General features: G+C 38.7%; 1 protein-coding gene across 1 annotated transcript in view; it reads left to right on the forward strand.

Annotated features, from left to right (window-relative positions):
* The window catches only part of PCMTD1 (protein-L-isoaspartate (D-aspartate) O-methyltransferase domain containing 1), a gene marked incomplete at both ends in the record, with an annotated part of 37,824 nt that extends 27,960 nt beyond the window's left edge, over positions 1 to 9,864 (forward strand). The window contains one exon of the mRNA XM_084229660.1: positions 9,497 to 9,864. Coding sequence (XP_084085786.1) covers positions 9,497 to 9,864 — 368 coding nt within the window. The remainder of the gene's footprint in view (positions 1 to 9,496) is intronic.
* Between the last annotated feature and the right edge of the window lie 11,703 nt (positions 9,865 to 21,567).

The raw sequence follows: 21,567 nt of genomic DNA on the forward strand, positions 1-21,567 counted from the left end.
GTCAGAAGCGTGGGAGGGTGAGAGAATTCACCAGAGCCAGAGCGGGGGACAGAACAGGCAGACCGACGAAATACACTGCTGAGGGGAGCAGCGGGCGAGACAGGAGAGGACTGTCAAACCATGTGGGACCCTCGCCAGTGGCTGGGGATCAAACTGGCACTGCAGAGGCTGTGGGCAGCTTCGCAGCCCAGCGCTTAACCGCTGTGCCACCAGGGGAGGCCCCTTACAAGAGTTTCTATAAATTAAAGGAAAAAAGTCATAGCTACCAACAGTAACTTTTAAAAAATGAGTCAGGAATTATGAATTAAAAAAAAAGCTTTATATAGTAATGGCCAGAATATGAAAAAAATTTTGGTAATTGTCTAAATTTAATAGGATATGGAAAATAAGAGCAAGTTTCCTTTTCTGTAAAAACAGATTGGTGTTCAAAAAACTTGATTTCGTTAATAATTATTGCAAGTTGAATATGAAAAGAATGCTGGTACCAAAAAGCTAAACATATATATACATGCAAATCTTTTCTCAAATATAAATTTTAGCTATGAAATTGCTTGTATTAAGTAGCTACTAAAATGTAGTTGGAGCTTTTTCTTCAGGTTCATCACTAGTTTTTATTCAACTTAAAATGATATTTCTTAGCTTTTTTCTGGTATAAGACCTTCTAAAAATAAGAATACACTGCTTGAAGTTTAGGGCTGATTTAAAAGTCATTGGTTTTATGGATTTGACCCAAATAAAATGCCTTTTCACTCTTTGTTAATAAGGTAAAAATGAAAGTGCTGACTTCTAGGTTCCTATAAAATCTATACAGAAACCACCTTTGGGGAAACAAATAGAGCTTTGATGTGTGTGTTGGAGATAACCTTAATTGTAATTTTGGATTGAAAACTTCAAAATAAAATTTTATAGCAGTCAGGGTTAGTATTGTCTGGTCCATTAAATCCTTACTCAAAGCTGGAAGCTTTAGAAACAAGGAAATGTCATAGAATAGAAAACATTGGGGCTTTTAGAATAGGTCGGGGACTGAAAATTATGTAAAGGTCTTTGTATCATTGAGAACTTTTATATGAAGATCATGTAGATCTTATTTTAGAACTTCTGAACTTCAGAAGATACTAACGTCAAGTTTCCTTTCTCATTCTGGATCTAGTTGGTTCTTTATGAAGTTTAGGTATTTTTGCAGTTAGGATTGAAAGATACTTCATTCTTTTCAGCATCTTTCATTCTCTCAGGAATAGCAGTGAATGTGGTAGAACAACAGCATATTAAGGTGTTGAAAGAAAATTCAGGTAATGTGAGAGAGGTTCAAGAGCAAAGATCAGTTAAGAAGACTTATTGTTTTGGTTTTTTTTTTTTTTTGGTTCCTTTATTATTTCTAAAACTTGTATATAGATGTATTTTCCATCCTCCCCTTTCACAGAGTTCATTCAAACTCAGGCCTTTTCCTTTCTTTATATTCATTCTTGAGTGTTCTGCAGTTTCTGGTCTTCTGGTCTTTGATTGTCATGATTTGCTGATGACTCCCAGATTTTTATTTCCAGGATTATATTTAAGTGCTTGTGTTTGGAAAGGAGCATAGACTCTACACTCAGATGCTGCATTCAGGTCCCAACGCAAATCACTTACGACCTCTGTGACCTTGCTCAAGTCACTGAACCACAGAGTTAAATATAAAACATTATAATGAGGATTGGTATGCCATTAGTCTTATTCTCAGACTTTCAATTTTAAATTCAATTTTGAATATGTAATAGCTACCTTAGATTTGATAAAGGGAAGTTCATTTTCTTTCTAGCATTGGGTTTTTTTTTTTTATTTCTGTTCTTCTTTGTCATATCAATAATTGAAATTAACATCTGCCTATTTCCTTAGGTCAACAGTTCTCCCACATCCAACCCCAGTCCATCCTGTCTTCAAAATAATGTTTCAACTTTGTCCATTGCATTCCATCTTTACTGCCATCTCTACCCCCATAAAAATGTGATTATATTTCATATGGATTGCTGGAATATTCCAGCTGCCTTCTTGTCCCTCTTTACAATGCATGGTCCACAAAAGAGCCAGAGTATCATTTCCATTGCATTATAACCCCTGCTTTCTAAAAACCCTTCAGGAACTGCATGGTAAGTACAACCAGGTTCTTCACTTAAAACCATGAATGATCAGATCACTTACAGCTTTTCTCCTGCTCTTAACTTCATCTACACTAGCCTTCTTTTAGACCTCTGAACATGCTGAAAGTTCATTTACCTCCAAGGGCTTGAATATTCTTTTTGTTCCAAGATGTTTACCTGACTGTTTCCTATATCATTTAGTTCCTAATTCAGCTATAACTTACTCAGGGAGACTTTCTTGATTAATCAAAAGTAACCGTTTCTGCAGGTTACTTTCTACCATGTCATTTTTTTATAGTCCTTGTTTTGTGTTTTTTTCTTAATTATTTTTTTATCAACCAAATGTTTATCTCCATAAGAGCAGGGTCTTAGTCTAAATCACCCACTGTATTTATTTATTTTTTATTAATTAATTTATACATACATACATACATACATACAAGCACTGGGTACAGTCAGAATTGCGGGAGGGTGAGAGAATTCACCAGAGTCAGAGCAGGGACCAGAACAGGCAGAAGGACCGAAGTACACTGCTGAGGGGAGCAGCGGGCGGCAGGAGAGGTCTGCGCACCACACCCACTGTATTTAAATACATTTTTTTAACAGTACCTGGTATATAAGAGTTTTGGAGGACACACACAGCAGGAGATATTTGACATATTTTAATATAAGATGAGATACCACTTCTCTGCACAAAACTAATCATTGACAGAAACCAGACTTGAGTTCAAATTATTGAATTGTTTTAGTTTCTACCTCATATAGGTGAGGGCAGTCCTAGACAGAATACGTAGCTAGAAACTATATATTCTACTTTTTCTAGCTGTCATGGCTAGTAAAGACTCTGGAATTCTCTTCCATTTCAAGTTTTAGTAGGGAGTGGAAAAAGATAGTTTGAGGAAAAGCTTTTGTAATGGGCTACTAGGTAAGTGTGAAGTGTTTATATTGGTGTAAAATTTCTGCTACTTTAGGGTTTTACGAAAAACCATGTCAACTACTGCAGGATATATGTCGCATGGGAGGAGTGGGCATGGCCCAGGGCACTGTGGTACAGTGGGAAGAAAATAGGGTGTGCCCTGTGAGCTTTGGCGGGATGATGGACTGTGCCTACAGAGCTCTCCCCTCCCAGAGCTCACAGTCTCATGGCAAAGATGGGCTACATACCAATAGCTAAAGAAGGCAGAATTTCAAATGTTATAGCAAAAAAATAGGAAGAGAGGTATCCAGAAACAAGTACTAAAAGTAAAGAAATAAAAAATACATGATGAAGGAGGCCTCCCTGGTGGTGCAGGGGGTTGAACGCAGCGCTGTGAAGCTGTCCACAGCCTCTGCAGTGCTGGTTCGATTCCCGGTCTGTCCCAACCCGCGGGATTCGTAGGCACGAAAAGAGAAGGGCCGAAGATTGAAATGAGGGGCTTGAGACAACTTGACGCTAGTGGTTGCTTCTTTATTTTTTCTTTGCCTTCTCTTACTTTTCCCTGTCTTTCTACCTTCCCTGACCTTCTCTCTGCTCCTCTTGCAATAACCCCCTGACCTTTCATGGTTCTCTTATATCCTGGTAGCTCCTCCCATCGTACCTCCCAGTCTCATTTGATTAACAGGAAACACCTGTGGTTTCTCAGAAGGCGAAATGGTAAAGTGAAACTTAATTGATGGCACGTGTTGCCCAACACTGCGCATGCTCCGGACATCTCCCCCTTTTTTCTTTTAAATGAGACACCTGGCCTGTCTTAGGTTGGCATATTCCGTGACCAGCCTTACCCGTCATCGCTAATCCGTGGCTCTTGGTCCGGACCGCTGTCTTAGGTTGGTCTGGACGGGTTACGCTCTTACCCGTCTTTGGCTCTCAGGTTCTCTAGGGCTAAGTTGACCCATCCGGGTGCCACTGGGGAGTCCTGGTCAAGTACCATGGCGCCAAGTACTTGCCTGACTGCAATGGCACGTTCTTTGTTTCGCCTCCGTAGCCGACGGAGAAACCATATGCCGAATGCACAAACAGCAACTCTGGAAGGAGTCCTCTAAACCAGGCAATGAGACCCTCACTTGTAACAGGCGTAACCCGAGTGTTGTTAACAGTTATGAGCTGTCTCGCCAATTGAGCAGTCAGGTTCAGGAACTGGTGGTTCCAAGGTCCTCTGATTACACTATTTAACCTATTTACTTCCATAGACATATTTTTCACCATAACAGGAATCACACAAATAAAACGGTACAGAAGGTTACAAGGCATGTGAGCAGTTAACAAAAGTGTGTCTGTCTCTTCTTACATTAGAGCTATCTGCTGATAAGCATCAAAAGTCCATTTCGTAAATGTTCATTCATATCTTGCTATGTTGATAACGCAAAAGCAACATTGGCAGCTAAATTGTTTATAGTTGTCAGCATTGGCAGCAGCTTGAGTGACAGAGACGGCAGCAGCAGCTGCAGCCGCGGCCACCACTATTGAAACAGCGACAACAGCTGCAGTGATGCCAAAATCACTTCTCCTCCTAGGTAGAACAGGGAAAAGACGCACAGAAACATCCACGGGCATGATTAAAGTAGAAAACAGACGAATGATAACCACCCTTTCAGTACTCCGGGTCCAGCAGGCAGAGAGGGCGCAGGGCTCCGCTGGACAGTTCAACACAGTTGCTTTTCCTGCATTATTGGAGAGGACAAAAAAGAAAGGAGGGGACAGACAGCAGTAGACAAACACTCTATTATTCTGAATACTAACAGATTGTTCAGTGGTAGAACTAATGTTTGCAGAGTAAATGCCATTAAATAATTTCACCTCACCCTGGCCCAACAGGGCACTATCCAATGGCTTGGAAGCCAGACCAGTAGTAAGATTAGTGGCAAATACTTGCGGAAAAGTGGAATCATGACGATCAATGAGGAGCAAAAAAGGCAGCCAATGCACAATTGCCCATCGTACTGACATCTGGGATGCTCGTGTCATCAAGGTTAGCAGGGTCAGGTATATTGACAAACTGAACCAATCGATCAGGAACCCATCGGGGTGCTTCCGCATCCTGTGGGAAAAGACAAATGCTGCCGGGCAGCTGTATTAATACTGGTGCGGGTGGTTGCCACTCATTATTGACTGGGTCCTTCCATCTTGTTTGCAACATCGTGACCTCCCGAGGGTCTGGCGACCAGTGCTGAGCAGCAGCTGACCGCCCCTGGGTATCTAGGGTCAAAAAATTAAGGGTAAAGAGAGCTGTAGTCAAACGGTCCCTGGGGGAGTGTTCTCCCCCTGTTTTAAAAGCATAGTTTTCAGAGAACCATGGGCACGTTCAACTATACCCTGCCCCTGCGGGTTGTATGAAATTCCCGTTTTGTGCACAATGCGATGGACCGCACAAAAGGAGGCAAAAGCCTTACTGGTATAACCAGGACCATTATCTGTCTTAATGACATGTGGGCGGCCCATTACCACAAACGCTTGTAGCAAATGTGAGCGGACATCAGAAGTCTTTGCACTGCACTGGGGGGAGGCGAAAAGAAAACCAGAGAATGTGTCTATGGAAACATGGACCAGGCTCTGTCGTCCAAAAGAGGGTACATGAGTCACATCGGTTTGCCAAATATGGTTAGGGAGGATGCCCCGGGGGTTAACTCCTGGGGGCCGCACAGCAGCTGGAGCAAAACGTGCACACTTGTGACAGGCACGGACAATGTCACGAGCTTGACGACGAGTAAACCCGTAACGACCCTTAAGTGACGTGGCGTTGGTGTGCAAGACTGCGTGTTCTTCCATAGCACTCTGAAGTGCTGGACAAATTAGATGTTCCCTAGTAAGAGAATCAGCTGCGGCATTGCCAGCCGCGAGAGGTCCTGGCAATGGAAGATGACCTCTGATATGACCCACAAAAAGGTGATGAGTTCTCTTACGAATCAGTGTTTGCAGCTGATGAAGGAGGGGTGCAATGGAGCTATGAACAGAAATATGAGCAACAGTTTCTAAAACATTTAAAGCATGTACCAGATATTTGCTGTCAGAATACGAATTGATAGGTTCTCGTGAGTAGGTCTCGAGAACCGAGAGGACGGCGGTCTCCTCAATGACTTGGGCTGAACCACTGGGCACCGAGACCACCTTCCTATCCCCTTCAGAGACAAAAGAGGCTGTACCATTACTGGAGCCATCTGTAAACACTGTCCGCGCCCCTGCAATAGTAACGAGTATCCTGGGGAAACAGACTGGATGATTTTGTAAAAATTTGCATAAAGGGTTGCTGGGATAATGTGAATCAAAAAGCACTGAAGTGGTAAAATAAAGACTACTCCATGTTTCATCGTGGCGTATTAACCACTGAATTTGTTCTTTGTTATAGGGGAAAATTACCGCTTGTGGGTGAGTACCCGAAAGATGTAGGCTGGAGTCCAGAGCCGTTTGTACAGTTCTGGCGACCGAATGAAAATAAGGCTCTAAGACTCCTTTTGGACAGATGTTAAGATGGATCCAATAAACGGGACCATCTTGCCATATAAGTGCTGTGGGAGTAAGATTACTACAAAACACCAAGACATCAAAAGGGCGAGAGACAGACTACCTATTTAAGGTCACCTGGGCTAGAGCCTTTTCGACTCTAGTGATCTCTTCACGAGCCTCCTGCGTAATGACCCGTTACCTAGAATTCGGCCAGCTGCAGTCATCAATCTTGCTAGGAGCTCAGCATATGGTTCTGTTGACCCTTGAATGACCTTTGTTAATTGAATGTCAGCTCCTCCTCTATCTCCTATTGCCTTCCAGGCTGACGGTCCAGCTGCTGCAACTTGGGCAAATACAGCCGGATCATAATCCTTTTGTTGGTCATTACTATCATATTGCCCTTCTCCTGCTAACATATCCTTGTTTCTAACCGTAAATCCAGCATCAGCATTGAGTTTAGCTGTATGGGTGCAGTTCTCTAAAAATATACCTTTCCATACCAAATAATCCCCTGGGTAGGTAACTGCCCTGACCAGCGCCTTCCAGTCCTTTGGAGTAGGATTCATGCCGATACAGCTATCCAATAAGGTATGCGTAAAAGCGCTTTGGAGTCCATACTGAGTAACTGCCTCCTTTAACGCCTTCAAATCTTTAAAAGCTGTGGAGACATGTACTCTAGTACACGCCCCTTGAGGATCTGTCCCTTCCACGACTGGGTAATCATAATTAGGGGCCTGGGAAGCCAGGACTCTTTCCATCATAGAGCACAGTCTTTCCATTAACGGAAGATCAACCCTGTCGAGTGTTCTAGGAGGTGGCTCAGGAGGTGGCTCCCCAGGAGTTTTCCATCTCCTTTTACGCTTCCCTGGCTTATTATAACTGAGGCCTTCCTCATCCTGTTCCTCCTCTCCTCCCGACTCATCTGTAGAATAATCTAGGGGAGGGGCTGTTGGTATTTTTTGAGTAGAGGAAGGGGGACTTACCGATGTAGAACTCATAATGGAACTTCTTCTATCTTCTTCCTCTGATTGTTTCGTGGTCCTGACAGCCCCAGTGGCTACCTGAGTGGCAGCAGTGCCACCGGCATTAAGAGCATCTCCCACCACTCCCCAGACCATCAAAGTAGTGCCAGGAAGAGACTCAAGACCATATAATTGCTGATATAAGACGATACCTCCTTTCACCTTATTCCAGTTGGCACTATCGACCCGATTCTGCTCCAGAAACCACTTATTAGTGATACTAAGGGTCTCTACAAATCCTTTAAGAATTTTTCTACTGAGAGGAACCCCAAACTCTTTTAGGAGAGCTTCCAGGGAAATAACTAACTACCCCTTGGACATTGAATTGCCCATGATCCCAGCTACCTTACCTTATTTGCCGGCTCACCACAGCTGGTCCTTCAGCGGTTCCTTCGTTCTTTTTCATGCCCCACGTTGGGCGCCACCTGGCCCGACCCGCGAAATTCGTGGGCACGAAAAGAGAAGGGCTGAGGATTGAAATGAGGGGCTTGAGACAACTTGACGCTAGCGGTTGCTTTTTTATTTTTTCTTTACCTTCTCTTAGTTTTCCCTGTCTTTCTACCTTCCCTGACCTTCTCTCTACTCCTCTCGCAGTAACCCCTTGACCTTTTCGTGGTTCTCTTCTTATATCCTGGTAGCTCCTCCCATCGTACCTCCCAGTCTTATTTGATTAACAGGAAAAACCTGTGGTTTCTCAGAAGGCGAAACAGTAAAGTGAAACTTAATTGATGGCACGTGTTGCGCAACACTGCATGCTCTGGACACTGGTCAGCCAGGGAAATACCCACATGGTGCTGCAAACCTCTCCTGTCTGGCCTGCTGCTCCCCTCAGCAGTGTTTTTGGTCCATTTGCCTGTTCTGCTCTCCGCTCTGTCTCTGGTGAATCTTGTCACCATCCTGCACCTCTGGCCTATACTCCAGTTCTTGAATAAATAAATAAATCTTTTAAAAAACATACATGATGAAGATTTTCTTTTTAAGATTATTTATACAAGCACTGGGTACAGTCAGAAGCGTGGGAGGGTGAGAGAATTCACCAAGCCAGAGCGGGGAGCAGAACAGGCAGACTGACGAAGTACACTGCTGAGGGGAGCAGCGGGCACAGCAGGAGAGGTCTATGCTCTATGTGGGACCCTCGCTGGTGGCCGGGGATTGAACCGGCGCTGCAGAGGCTGCGGGCAGCTTTGTAGCCCAGCATTCAACCGCTGCACCACTGGGGAGGCCCTTGAAGATTTTTTTAAAATGCTATTCAACTAAAGATGATTCTGTTTAGGTTGTTTAGGTATTTGAGAAGGATTCTTGGTAATAGTTTTATTTTCACAGGGCCGGAAGCTAGGAGAATCAATTTTAGGTGTAAATTAGAGAATTTATTTCTCCACACATAGAATACAGAGCAGGCTACCAAAAAAAAAAAGTATTTTTTTAGGCTTACTATGTGTTTTTTTATCTGTAGGAGATGAGAGTGAAGCAGAGATTGTATATGTTCCCAAGTTGTGTATTTGATAGAAATACGTTATCATTGACTTTATGAAATCCGTGGTGTCTTTTTTGGCTATTTGTTTATTTGCAGCATGATTTCTGATGGATATTTTACATGGGTTTAAGTTCAGAAAGTATAAAAAATACATAGGGTAAAATTCTTTCCCATTCTTGTCCCATAACTTCTTAATTCTCATGTACTCTGTTTTTACGTTTTTATTATCCTTTCAAAGAATTTTTTTGCCTTTACATGGGGACACTTACCTGTCTTTGTATAAACCCTCTGCATTTTCCACTGTCCTCAGTACTTAGAATGGTGGTTGGCATGTAACAGGCACCCTGAAGTCTTTCTTAGACGAAAGAGTCAGAAAATTCCGTTTTAACTCAATATATATTTTGCTCTGTGAAGAAATTAACAATAAATAATGTTTTACTTTGTCTTTTTTTTTTTTTTCCCTTAGCTCCTTGTGCTGTCAGGAATCTGCAGGACTTGGCTCGTATTTATATTCGACGCACACTTAGAAATTTCATAAATGATGAGATGCAGGCCAAAGGGATTCCTCAAAGGGCTGCACCCAAAAGGAAAAGAAAGAGAGTTAAACAGAGAATTAATACTTATGTATTTGTGGGTAATCAGCTTATTCCTCAGCCTTTAGACAGTGAAGAAGATGAAAAGATGGAAGAAGATAACAAAGAAGAGGAAGAGAAAGATCACAGTGAAGCCATGAAGCCAGAGGAGCCACCTCAGAATTTACTGAGAGAAAAAATCATGAAGCTGCCCCTACCTGAATCTTTAAAAGCTTACTTGACATATTTTAGAGAAAAGTAACTTAGATCAAGAAGAAAGAATGCCTACTGATAATTCCTTTAGTCTTGAAAATGTAGCATTTGTTAGGAGTTAAAAGCAAGAATTCTTTCATCAGAGCAATTATAGTGGAAAAACTTATAACTTATTTCTGTTTTAGTAATAAAAATGATGTATTCAGTGATTAAAAAGAATCCCTTTTATAAAATCTATTTTTCTTTAAATCTTGGAAAAATTGCTGTTTTAACTCAGAGTGACTTCAGGAGTGGAATGCAACGATAGTCAAGACTTTGTGTACTGTAAATCTTTTTCTGATTCGTTACAGATTTGTAGTGATGAGGGTTAGGTTTAATTTTATATAAGGTTAAAAAATTATTAAGCTTATGTAATCTGATTTGAATTGCAGTTTGCATTTCCTCTATGAAAACTTTCTTATCTAATAAGGAAATCAAATGCTTTGTAGACCCACTTACTTTATTTACATTTGTTGCAATCACTATTGCTGAGTTGCTATAGATGTATTCCGGGCAATATGAGTGCAATAACAATACAGATATTGAATAATTTAGCTTTAAAAAAAAAAAGCAAGTTTTATGGACTGCAACAGCACTGCTACTTTTGCTTTTGAATCTATTGCCAAAAAACCTGGGGACAATATCTGCTTCTCTCATAGAGATTTTAAGAGCACATCAAGTGACTATTAAGGTAAAAAATGTATACACTTAATACAGCCCTTAATTTGTATGGACCTTTACATTTTCAGTATTTAAAAATATTGAGGTTATCATACTCTGGAATTTTAGAAGATAGGTTTAGGATTGTTTTTTCTATAGTCCACTGTAATAAAGTATTAGGTTAAAAAATCCATTATTCTGTGACTGTTGATAGCAAAGACAGTGAATGAAATAAGCATGCGTGATGGCCACTTTGTTGGTGACTGCATTTAGCAGGGTCAGTATAGAGTTGGTCAGCAGGCGCACTTTAAATGGAACTTTTAGTTCATCTGAATATTTATCTTTGACAAGATAAGACTGAACTAGCTGACATTTGCTCTGAAATTCATCTTTGTAGAATAAGAAATACCTACAGAATTGTACGTAGCTGCCTTTTGCTTTGAAAATCTTGTTTGGAATCATAGTGTGAACTTTGGGACCTATGTGTGCTCATTTAACTTCTCATGGTATTTTTGTTTCTTTAGGTAAAATAATGATTTTAATTTTTTGCATAATATCACTTACTTTATCCACCATTTTGAATGTTAGTTGTGATTTATCATTGAGAAAATAGGTAGATAAATGCCATTATTTGCTTCTTTTCTTCCTATTAGAGCCTAAAAAAGTCATTCCTTGTTAAATATACAATGTAACATATAACTTAGTGTTACATGTATTATATATTTTTTAAAAGGAAAAATTTGAGAGTATCACTTATTACCACCAGCATCACTCTTGCAGTAGTTGATCAAATATGCTTAAGGAAATCCAATCAATATATAACGAAAGGTTTGTTAATCACTGCTAAAACTCAGTTATTACCAATACATAGATGGTTTAAAAAATCTGAGCTCTTGTATTTCCACACCTAAAAACAAATTTTTGAAATATTCTAAATATGAATCATCCCAAGTAAATGAGCATATTTTAGTAATGTGAAAAAAAATTTCATAGAAGGTATTTATTTTAAGTTAGTGACTAGGGCTTGGGCTTTGGGGTTGTGGGTATTTCCACACTTCTTACGTGGTTACTTAGCTGTTATTGTTAAGAAATGCCCCATCACATTTCTATCAAAAAAAAAATATATTCATACAGTTGTGATCTGTTAGATATGTTTATTTTATTTTGAATTAAATGTTAAAGCTTAATCTTGAGTTCCTGATGCCCATATATTTTTCTCTAGAAAACATAGGGAGCTTTCTCATCTTATTCTTGCCCCCAGCACACACCACTTGTTGTTGCAGCTAGTGTCCAACTATGTAAACATGTCTTCATAAATAATTTTGCTATTTACAAGAGAGTTTTGTTAAGGATATATTTGAAGATTGATTTTTTTCATACCATCTTTCATTCTCTTGACCTTAGCAAAGTGTACAATAGATTTCATGATCATTGCATATTTTTGTTATTGAAATGTATCTTTGTTTTTAAATGCATTCATTTTACATTGTGACTTCATTATTGACTTTAAATAAAGAAGCAGAAATAAAAAAATGAAAATTCAAATTAAAGCCCTTTTTTCTATTAATTGTAATATGTTAGAATGATTAAGAAATTTTGGGTTTGTGTTTATATTCTAATGAATTCATGTTTACTTGAGTGTGGATGATTACGATTTGTAGATGAAGTAGCAAATAAAGATGAAATAAAATTAAGTGAAAATGGTGAGGAATGTATTCATGGAATTTTTAAGCCAGATAAAAAAATACAAATAATTTAGTCTTTACTTTTTGCAGTGAGAAATTAGGCCTGGGGAGGTAGCATAATTTTCTTAAGTCATTCAGCTAGTTGGAGACAACTTGAAATAGCATATAGCATCTAATCCAAGAAATGGTCAATACCAAAAAGTACAATACCAAAAATACCATAATACCAAAAAAGTAATTCACACTGTCTATTCGTCAATATAATTGGATCTAGTGTTAATATAAAAATTAGCATTAATTAAAAAATTAGCATAAACATTAAAATATAACCTGTTAAATCTGGTTTCCAACAGGATAAAGTGAAGCAAAACTTGATAAAATATGGGCACACTTGGAAAATTATTTTAAATAAACATTGCATATGATTATGCATCATTCTCCAGTGGCCTGACTTTTCTTTTTCTCTTCAAAAAAATCTCATTACACTTGGGGATACATGCAGAGTTTATGAGGTGCACTTGTCTATTTTTGGACATCTTGTTTCCTTTTGACTTTGCCAACTCTGAAGAGTGTGGACTTAAAGAAAATTTATAAAATACTCAGTAGATCTAAAGGATATTTATAAGATACGCAAAGTACAAGGAATAGTAATTCTGTGTACCTGTAAGTACATGTATGTCCCTATTACTAGGTTGGTTTGACCACCATCATTACTAATACTTGTGTATCCTCTCCCAATCTCATCTTCATTGCTTCCATTTTAGGGATAACCCTGTGTTTATCAAGGCCTTGCTTTTTACCATAGTTTTATAACATATGCTTGGATCTCTATAAATAACCTGATGTCAAGGAACAGATCATCTATATTATATGTTATGATTTCATATTTTATATTGAAATCTAACCCATTTTGAATTTTTTTGTATGGTGGTAGTGGTATGGTTTCGTGAGGTCTGTATTTTCCTGTATAAGCTTTCCTCTTAGCAACAATTTTGCTGCATCCTACAAATTCTGGTAATGTAACTTCTTTTCATTTTTCTGCTGATTCTATGTATGTGTATATTTTACACACATAAATGTGCACGTGTGTGTATACACACTTTGATGTCCATCTTAGCTCAGTAGGTTTTCATTAGTATGTTTTTTAGTCTTCACATATTTTTGGTTTTCCCCTCTTTTGGTTGATTTCTAGTTTCAATACCATTTGTTCTGAAAAGATGCTTGATGTGCTTTCACTCTTCATAAATTTATTGAAACTTGTCTCAACATATGATCTATCCTTGAGAATTTGCTATATTTGAGGAAAAAAGTATATTTTGTTGTTTGGGGGTCAAATACTCTGTAAATACTAAGTTCATTAAATCTAATTTGTCATTTAAAGTCATTTTTACATGTTGATAATCTGTCTAGGTGACCTATTCATTGATATAAGTTGTTTGTTAAAATCTCTATTATTGCTTTGCTGTCAGTGACTCCCTTTAGATCTGTTAATGTTTGCTTTATGTATGTTGATGCTGCTTTGTTGGGTGCATTAAAATGTGTTGGTGTGCTTAAAAAAAGAATATTGTGCAGTTCAGTGGTTGTATCCTATAAATGTCATTTGAATCATGTTTTCATTGTATTCAAATCTGATATAGTCTGGTTTAAAAACTGTTTATTAACACAAGATTTTGTCTAAATTTGTTGAAAATCCTTATAATTCATTCCACTTTTGCTTTGTATATTTTGATGTGAAGGTAATGCATTATAGTTTATTTTTTAAGACTGTTACGTCTGGTAATTTTAATGTTATGTAGGAATTCTCTGTTCATTGCTTCAAGTCTATTCTGAAAGTCAGTAATTTTCTTTTGTTTGGTAGTTAACCTGTAAGGTCTGTTTTATATTTCTATTTTAAATCTTTTCTGTATGCTTATGTTTTTGGGGTGTGTGTGTGTTTAAGATTTATTTATTTATGCATACAATAACTGGGGTACAGGCCAGAGGTTTGAGGGGTGAGAGGATTCCCCAGAGACAGAGTAGGTAACAGAACAGGCAGATTGACTGAAATATATTGCTGAGGTGAGCAGCACACGAGTCAGGAGAGGTCTGCTGTGCCATGTTGGTACTCCTTGGCTGGGGTTTGAACTAGTGCTGCAGTGGCAGCGGATAACTTCATAGGTTGTGTCTTAACCCCTTGCTCCACCAGGGAGGCCCCACATTTACGCTTTTATCCTCATTTTTTCCTTCTTGAATTTTATATCATCCCAATTTCTTTTGCTTAAAATACATTCAAAAGAATGTATTTTAGTATAAGTAGGTGAGTGACTCCTAGATAGTCCTGCGGGTAGGAGGTGGGGAGGACATGTTTTTGTTGAAACCTTATGTCTATTTTCTCTAGAACAGTGGAGGTTTTTTTTTTCCTTCTATGTATTGGTTTTCAGTGAAGCTATTGAGAAGCTAACAGTCATTCCCCTTGAAGTCTTGGTCTTTAAAGAATTTGTTTTGACATTTTTGTACTGTTGGCATTTTTCCATCTGTGGCTCCATATCCTGTGCCTAGGTATGAATTTTTTTTCATTCCTCCCTGATACTACCTTATGTATGGATGGATCTCTTTTACCATTTCTGGAAATTCTTAGCCATTTTTTTCTTATAAATAGTGCCTCAATTTTTGATCTCAGCATTGAATTCTGTAAACTTTTTTTTTTTAAATTTTTTAATACAAGCGACTGGGTACATTCAGAAGGCGGGAGGGTGAGAGAATTCACCAGAGCCAGAGCAGGGAACAGAACAGGCAGACTGACAAAATACACTGCTGAGGGGAGCAGCAGGCGTAGCAAGAGAGGTCTGTTGCACCATGTGGTACCCTCGCCAGCAGCTGGGGATTGAACCGGTGCTGCAGAGGCTGTGGGCAGCTTCGCAGCCCAGCGCTCAACCGCTGTGCCACCAGGGGAGGCCCTATAAACTTTTTTAAAATACATCTTCTGGGGCCTCCCCAGTGGCGCAGCGGTTGAGCGCTGGGTTGCGAAGCTGCCCGCAGCCTCTGCGGCGCCGGTTCGATCCCCGGCTGCTCCCCGGCCACCGGAGGAGGGTCCCACATGGTGCGCAGACCTCTCCTGCCGCCCGCTGCTCCCCTCAGCAGTGTACTTCGGTCCTTCTGCCTGCTCTGCTCCCTGCTCTGGTGAATTCTCTCACCCTCCTGAGCTTCTGACTGTACCCAGTGCTTGTATAAACAAAACAAACAAATAAATAAATAAATAAACATGCCTCTATTAAAAAAAAATAAATAAAATAAAATACATCTTCTGGTCATTTCTGAATTCTTTCTGCAGTTGTTTTAAAACTGCTGTTAAACCCTTACATTGAATTTTAGTAATGAACTGAAGTTTGATTTTAGTTGTTTTTCAAATCATTTTTATAATCATTTAAATTTTTTTATTTAATAAACTACTATTGTTTTACATTCTTGTAAATATTTTGACAGCATGTTGTCAGTGTTGCTTCTGACTACCAAACGTACATTGTCTGTCACCATAGTCCATTGTGTTTTCTCATCTTGCCTCCCCGCTTTGGATTTAGGTCTATGGTCAGCTTTCAGAAGTTGATTCTAATATTGAGGCCTTCCTGATTCTAATGTTGGTATTTGATCTTTTGTTTGGTTTCTCTGTATTCCACATATAAGTGACACCATACAGTACATATATTTCTCCTTGTGGATTATTTAGTATAATCCCTTCCAGCTCCACCTATGTTGCTACAATGATAGGAGTTTATCTTTTTTGATCACTGAGCTTCATTGTGTGCATATACCACATTTCCTTGATCCTCTCATCCATTTTGGGCCATTAGGTTATTTCCATATGTAGTCTATCGTAAATAGTGCCACCATAAACATAGGACTGCAGGTTTCTTTTGTAAGTGTTTTGGTGTTTGGATAGATTCCTAGGAGTGAAATTGCTGGGTTGTATAGCAGATCCATGTTTAGATCCATGCTTTCCATAGGGCCAGTCTAAACTCCCACAGTATGAAGGTTTACATCTTCGTACCCTCACCAGCACTTACTGTTTTAGCATGGACTGCTCTTCATTGGTGTGAAGTGATATAAAGTAGTGGTTTTGATTTGTATTTCTCTGATGATAGGTGATGAACAGTTTTTCATTTGATCATCTGTATGTCTTTGGAAAAATGTCTATTTAACACCTCTGCCCATCTTTTGATTGGTTATTTTTTATGTTGAGTTGTATGAGCTCCCTGTAGGTCTTGGATATTAGTACCTTGTCAAATATCTAGTGTGCCTCCTGTGGTGGCGCAGAGGTTGAGCGCTGGGCTGCAAAGCTGCCCACGGCCTCTGCAGTGCCAGTTCAATCCTTGGCCGCTGGTGAGGGTCCCACATGGCGCAACAGACCTCGTCTGCCATGCTCGCTGCTCCCCTCAGTAGTGTATTTCATCGGTCTCCTGTTCTGTTCTCTGTTCTGGCTCTGGTGGATTCTCTCACCCTCCTGCGCAGCATCTGACTGTACCCAGTGCTTGTATAAATAGATCAATAAATCTTAAAATAAAAAAAATCTGGTGTGAAAATAGTTTTTCCCAGTCAGTAAGGTTGTACTTCATTTTGGTGATTGTTTTTTTCACTGTGCAAAATTTTCCAGTTTGATTTAGTGCCAAACTTTTAGATTCTCTTTTGTTTTCCCAGCAGCTGGAAATGAATCCACAAAGTTCTCTCTGAAATTTATGTCATGGACTAGTTTGCCTGTTTTATATGTTTTATGGTTTTAGGTCTTAAGTCCAATTGTTTTATACATTTGAGTTGATTTTTGTGTAGGGTGTGACATAGTGGACTAGTTTCATTCTTTTGCATGCAGTTTTCTCAACACCATTTATTGAAGAGACTTCTTGTTCGTGTATATTCTTCACTCCTTGGTAATAGATTAGCTATCCATATGTTATGGTTTTATTGCTGGGCTTTCAAGTCTATTCCATTATTTGGTGTGTCTGCTTTTTACCCAATATCATGCTGTTGTAATTACTATGGCTTTGTAGTATAGTTTGAAGTCTGGAAGTTTATATCACCATAGTTCCTCTTTTTTGTCAGGAGAGATTTGGCTAGTTAGGGTCTTTTGTGGTTCCATCTGAATTTCAGTAACAGTTCCATTTCTTCTTTTTTTAAGATTTATTTATTTATTTATACAAGCACTGGGTACAGTCAGAAGCGCGGGAGGGTGAGAGAATTCACCAGAGCCAGAGCAGGGAGCAGAGCAGGCAGAACGACTGAAGTACACTGCTGAGGGGAGCAGCGGGCGGCAGGAGAGGTCTGCCCGCCATGTGGGACCCTCCTCTGGTGGCCGGGGAGCAGCCCGGGATCCAACCGGTGCTGCAGAGGCTGCGGGCAGCTTCGCAACCCAGTGCTCAACGGCTGCGCCACCGGAGAGGCCCCCAGTTGTTCCATTTCTTTGAAGAATGCCATTGCAGTTTTATTGGGATTGCATTGAATCTGTATGTTACTTTGGGGAGAATGGCCCTTTTTACAATGTTAATTCTTCAATTCCAAGAGCAGGGAAAATCTTTCCTTTGTGTCTTCTATTTCTTTTAACAGTGTTTATATATTTTTATTATTTTATTTTTTAAACTTTTTTTGCATCGTTCTTCATTTTTTTACAATGTGTGCTTTCTCGGTTATAGTCCCCGTGAAATTCCCACCACCAGTTCACCTGTGTACTATCACAGTAGCCCCTTGTGGTCTTCCCACCCCTGTTTTGATCCCTGCTCCCTTCTCCCCCTCTGCAGAATGTCTCTGGTTTATGGTTGCTTGTTGATTTTCATTTTCATTTTTTATAATAACCTTTTTTTCCCCCGATCCCTTATTTGGATCCTCTACATTCCTCCTATATAAGTGAGAACATTTGATATTCTTTTTCTGGCTTATTTCACTGAACATGATCCCTTCCAGCTCCATCTATTTTGCTGCAAATGACATGAGTTTATCATTTCTGATTGCTGAATAATACTCCATTGTGTGTATGTGTGTGTTTATATATATACCACATCTTCATGATCCAATCATCTATTTTGGACATCTGGGTTGTTTGCATTGCTTACCTATTGTGAATAGTGCTGCAATAAATATAGGGGTGCGGTTGTCCTTTTGAATTAATGTTTTTATGTCTTTTGGGCAGATACCTAGAAGTGGAATTGCTGGGTCATAAGGAAGCCCCATTTTTAGCAGTTTGAGGAATCTCCACACAGCTTTCCATAGTGGTTGGACCAGTTTATATTCCCATCAGCTGTGTAAGAGAGTTCCTTTTTCTCTACATCCTCGCCAACATTTGTTGCTGATAGTTTTTTTGATATGTTCCATTCTCACTGGTGTAAGATGGCATCGCATGATTTTTATTTGCATTTCTCCGATTATGAGCAATGTTGAACATTTTTTCATATGCCTTCTGGCCATTTGCATTTACTCTTTGGAAAAGTGTCTTATTAGCTCTTCTGCACATTTTTTAACTGGGTTATTTACTTTGTTTTTGTTGAGTTTAGTCAGCTCTTTGTAGATATTTGTGATCAGTCATTGATCATTAGTATGGTGTGCAAAAATTTTTCCCAATCAGTGGGTGTCTCTGTTTTTGTTAATGTCTCTCTTGCTGTGCAGAAACTCTTTAATTTGATGTAGTCCCATTTGTTTATCCTTTTCTTCACTATCTTTGCTTTGGGTGATGTGTCTTTAAAAATGTTACTGAGATGTATGTCATGTAATGTTTTATCTATTATTTCTTCTATATATTTTGTGGTTTCAAGTCTTATGTCTAGTTCTTTGATCCATTTTGAGTTGGTTTTGTGCATGGTGTGAGGTAGTAGTCAAGCTTCATTCTTTTGCATATAGCAGTCCAGTTTTTCCAGCACCATTTATTGAACAGTCTTTCTTTGTTCCATTGCATATTCTTTGCTACTTACTCAAAGATTAGTTGACCATAAATCTGTGTGTTTATTTCTGGGTTTTTTAATTTGATTTCATTGGTCTGTGTGTCTGTTCTTGTTCCAGTACCATTAAGTTTTGATTATGGCTTTGTAGTATAGTTTGAAGTATGGGAGTGTGATACCTCCATTTAATTTCTGTTTTGGTTGGGAGAGCACTGGCTATTCAGGGTTTTTTTTTTTTTTAAATGGCTCCATATGAATTCCATCAATATTTGTTATATTTCTTTGAAGAATATCATAGAAATTTTTATTGGAATGCATTGAATTTTTAAATTGCCCTTGGTAGGATCACCATTTTGTTAATGTTAATTCTTCCAATCCATAAGCAGGGGATGTCTTTCCATTTCTTTGTTTCTTCTTTTATTTCTTTTAACAGTCTTTCATAATTTTCTTTGTATAGGTCCTTGGCCTCTTTTGTTAGGTTTATTCCCAGGTATTTGATTTTTGTTTTTTCAATTATAAAACTAATGGTTTTCTTGATTTTTTTCTTCTACAGATTTATTGTTTGCATATAGGAAAGCTACTGATTTTTGTATGTTGATTTTGTATCCCAGTACTTTACTAAACTGGTTGATTATTTTGATTAGTTTTTTTGTGGAGTTCTTAGGTTTCCCTATGTATATTATCATATCATCTGCGAATAGTGATAGTTTTACTTCTACTTGCCCTATTTGGATTCCTTGTATGTCTTTCTCTTGTCTTACTGCTGTGGCTAGGACTTCCAGAATTATAATTAAAAAGGAGTGATGAGAAGGACATTTTTGTCTTGTTCCAGATCTTATGGGAAAGGCTTTCAGCTTTTCACCATTGAGAATGATATTGGCTATGGACTTGTTATATATGGATGGCCTTTATTATGTTAAGGTATGTTCCTTTTATCCCAAGAATTTTGAGGGCCTTTATCATAAATGGATACAGAACTTTGTCGAAAGCTTTCTCAGCATCTATTGATATTATCATATGGTTTTTATATTTCTTTTTGTTGATGTGTTGGATAACGTTGATTGATTTTTGGATGCTGAACCATCCTTGTGTCCCTGGAATAAATCCTACTTGGTCGTGGTGAATTATCTTATTGATGCGTTGTTGGATTCTGTTGGCTAGGATTTTGTTGAGGATTATTGCCTCAGTGTTCATTAGAGAGATTGCCTGTAGTTTTCTTTTTTGTAATGTCCTTGTTTGGCTTTGGTAGTAGGGTAATACTGCCTTCATAAAATGTGTTTGGTATTATCCCTTTCTTTTCTGTTTTTTGAAAGAGTTTATGTAAGATAGGCACTAATTCATTTTTGAATGTTTGGTAGAATTCATTCGTAAATCCATCTGGACCTGAGCTTTTGTTCTTGGGGAGGGTTTTGATTACTGTGTCAATTTCACTGCTTGTAATTGGTCTGCTTAGCTGTTCCATTTCTTTTTTATGTAGCTTTGGATGATTGTAAAGTTGTAGGAATTTGTCCATCTCTCTAGATTGTTGAATTTGTTTGCAAGTAACTATTCATAGTAGTCTCTGATTATTCTTTTGATTTCTGCTGTGTCTGTTGTGATGTCACCTCTTTCATTTATGATTCTATATGTGCTTTCTCCTGTTTTTCCTTTGTGAGCCTGGCTATGGGTTTGTCTATTTTATTTATTTTTTTGAGGAATCAACTTTTGGTTTCATTTATCTTTTGGATTGTTTTCTTAACTTCTATTTATTTCTGCTTTGATTTTTGTTTCCTTTCTTCTGCAGGCTTTTGGGTATTTTTGTTGTTCTTTTCCAGTTCTTTAAGGTGGGAGACTAGGTTGTTCCCTTGAGTTCTTCCTTGTTTCTTGATGTGAGCCTGTATTGCTATATATTTTCCTCTTATAACTGCTTTTGCTGTGTCCCATATGTTCTGAAGAATTGTGTCTTCATTTTCATTCATCTCAAGGTATTTTTTAATTTCTTCCTTGATCATCTAATTGACCCAATAGTCTTCCAATAGTGTGGGTTTCAATCTCCATGTGGTAAGAGGGTTCCTTGCTTTCTTTTCATGGTGTATTTCTAGTTTGATGCCTTCATGGTCATTGAAGATAGTTGGTATGATTTCAGTCTTAGTGTATCTGTTGGTGTTTGTCTTGTGTCCCAATATGTGGTCAATACTGGAGAAAGATCCATGTGTGCTTGAGAAAAATGTGTACTCAGATTTTTTGGGGTGCAGTGTTTGAGAGATGTCTGTTAAGCCCATGAGTTCTAGGTCCTCCTTTATAGCTTTAGTGTCCTTGCCTATTTTTTTGTTTCATTGATCTATCTAGTGTTGAGAGTGGTGTGTTGACGTTTCCTACTACATGTGTGTTTTCTCTAATGTCTGCTTTAAGAGATGATAATAGTTGTCTGATAAATTTTGGTGCTCCTTCATTTGGTGAGTGTATGTTGATGAATGTTAAGAGTCTTGATGTATT

Source organism: Talpa europaea (genome assembly GCF_964194135.1).
Source record: "Talpa europaea genome assembly, chromosome: 3".
Lineage (NCBI taxonomy): Eukaryota > Metazoa > Chordata > Mammalia > Eulipotyphla > Talpidae > Talpa > Talpa europaea.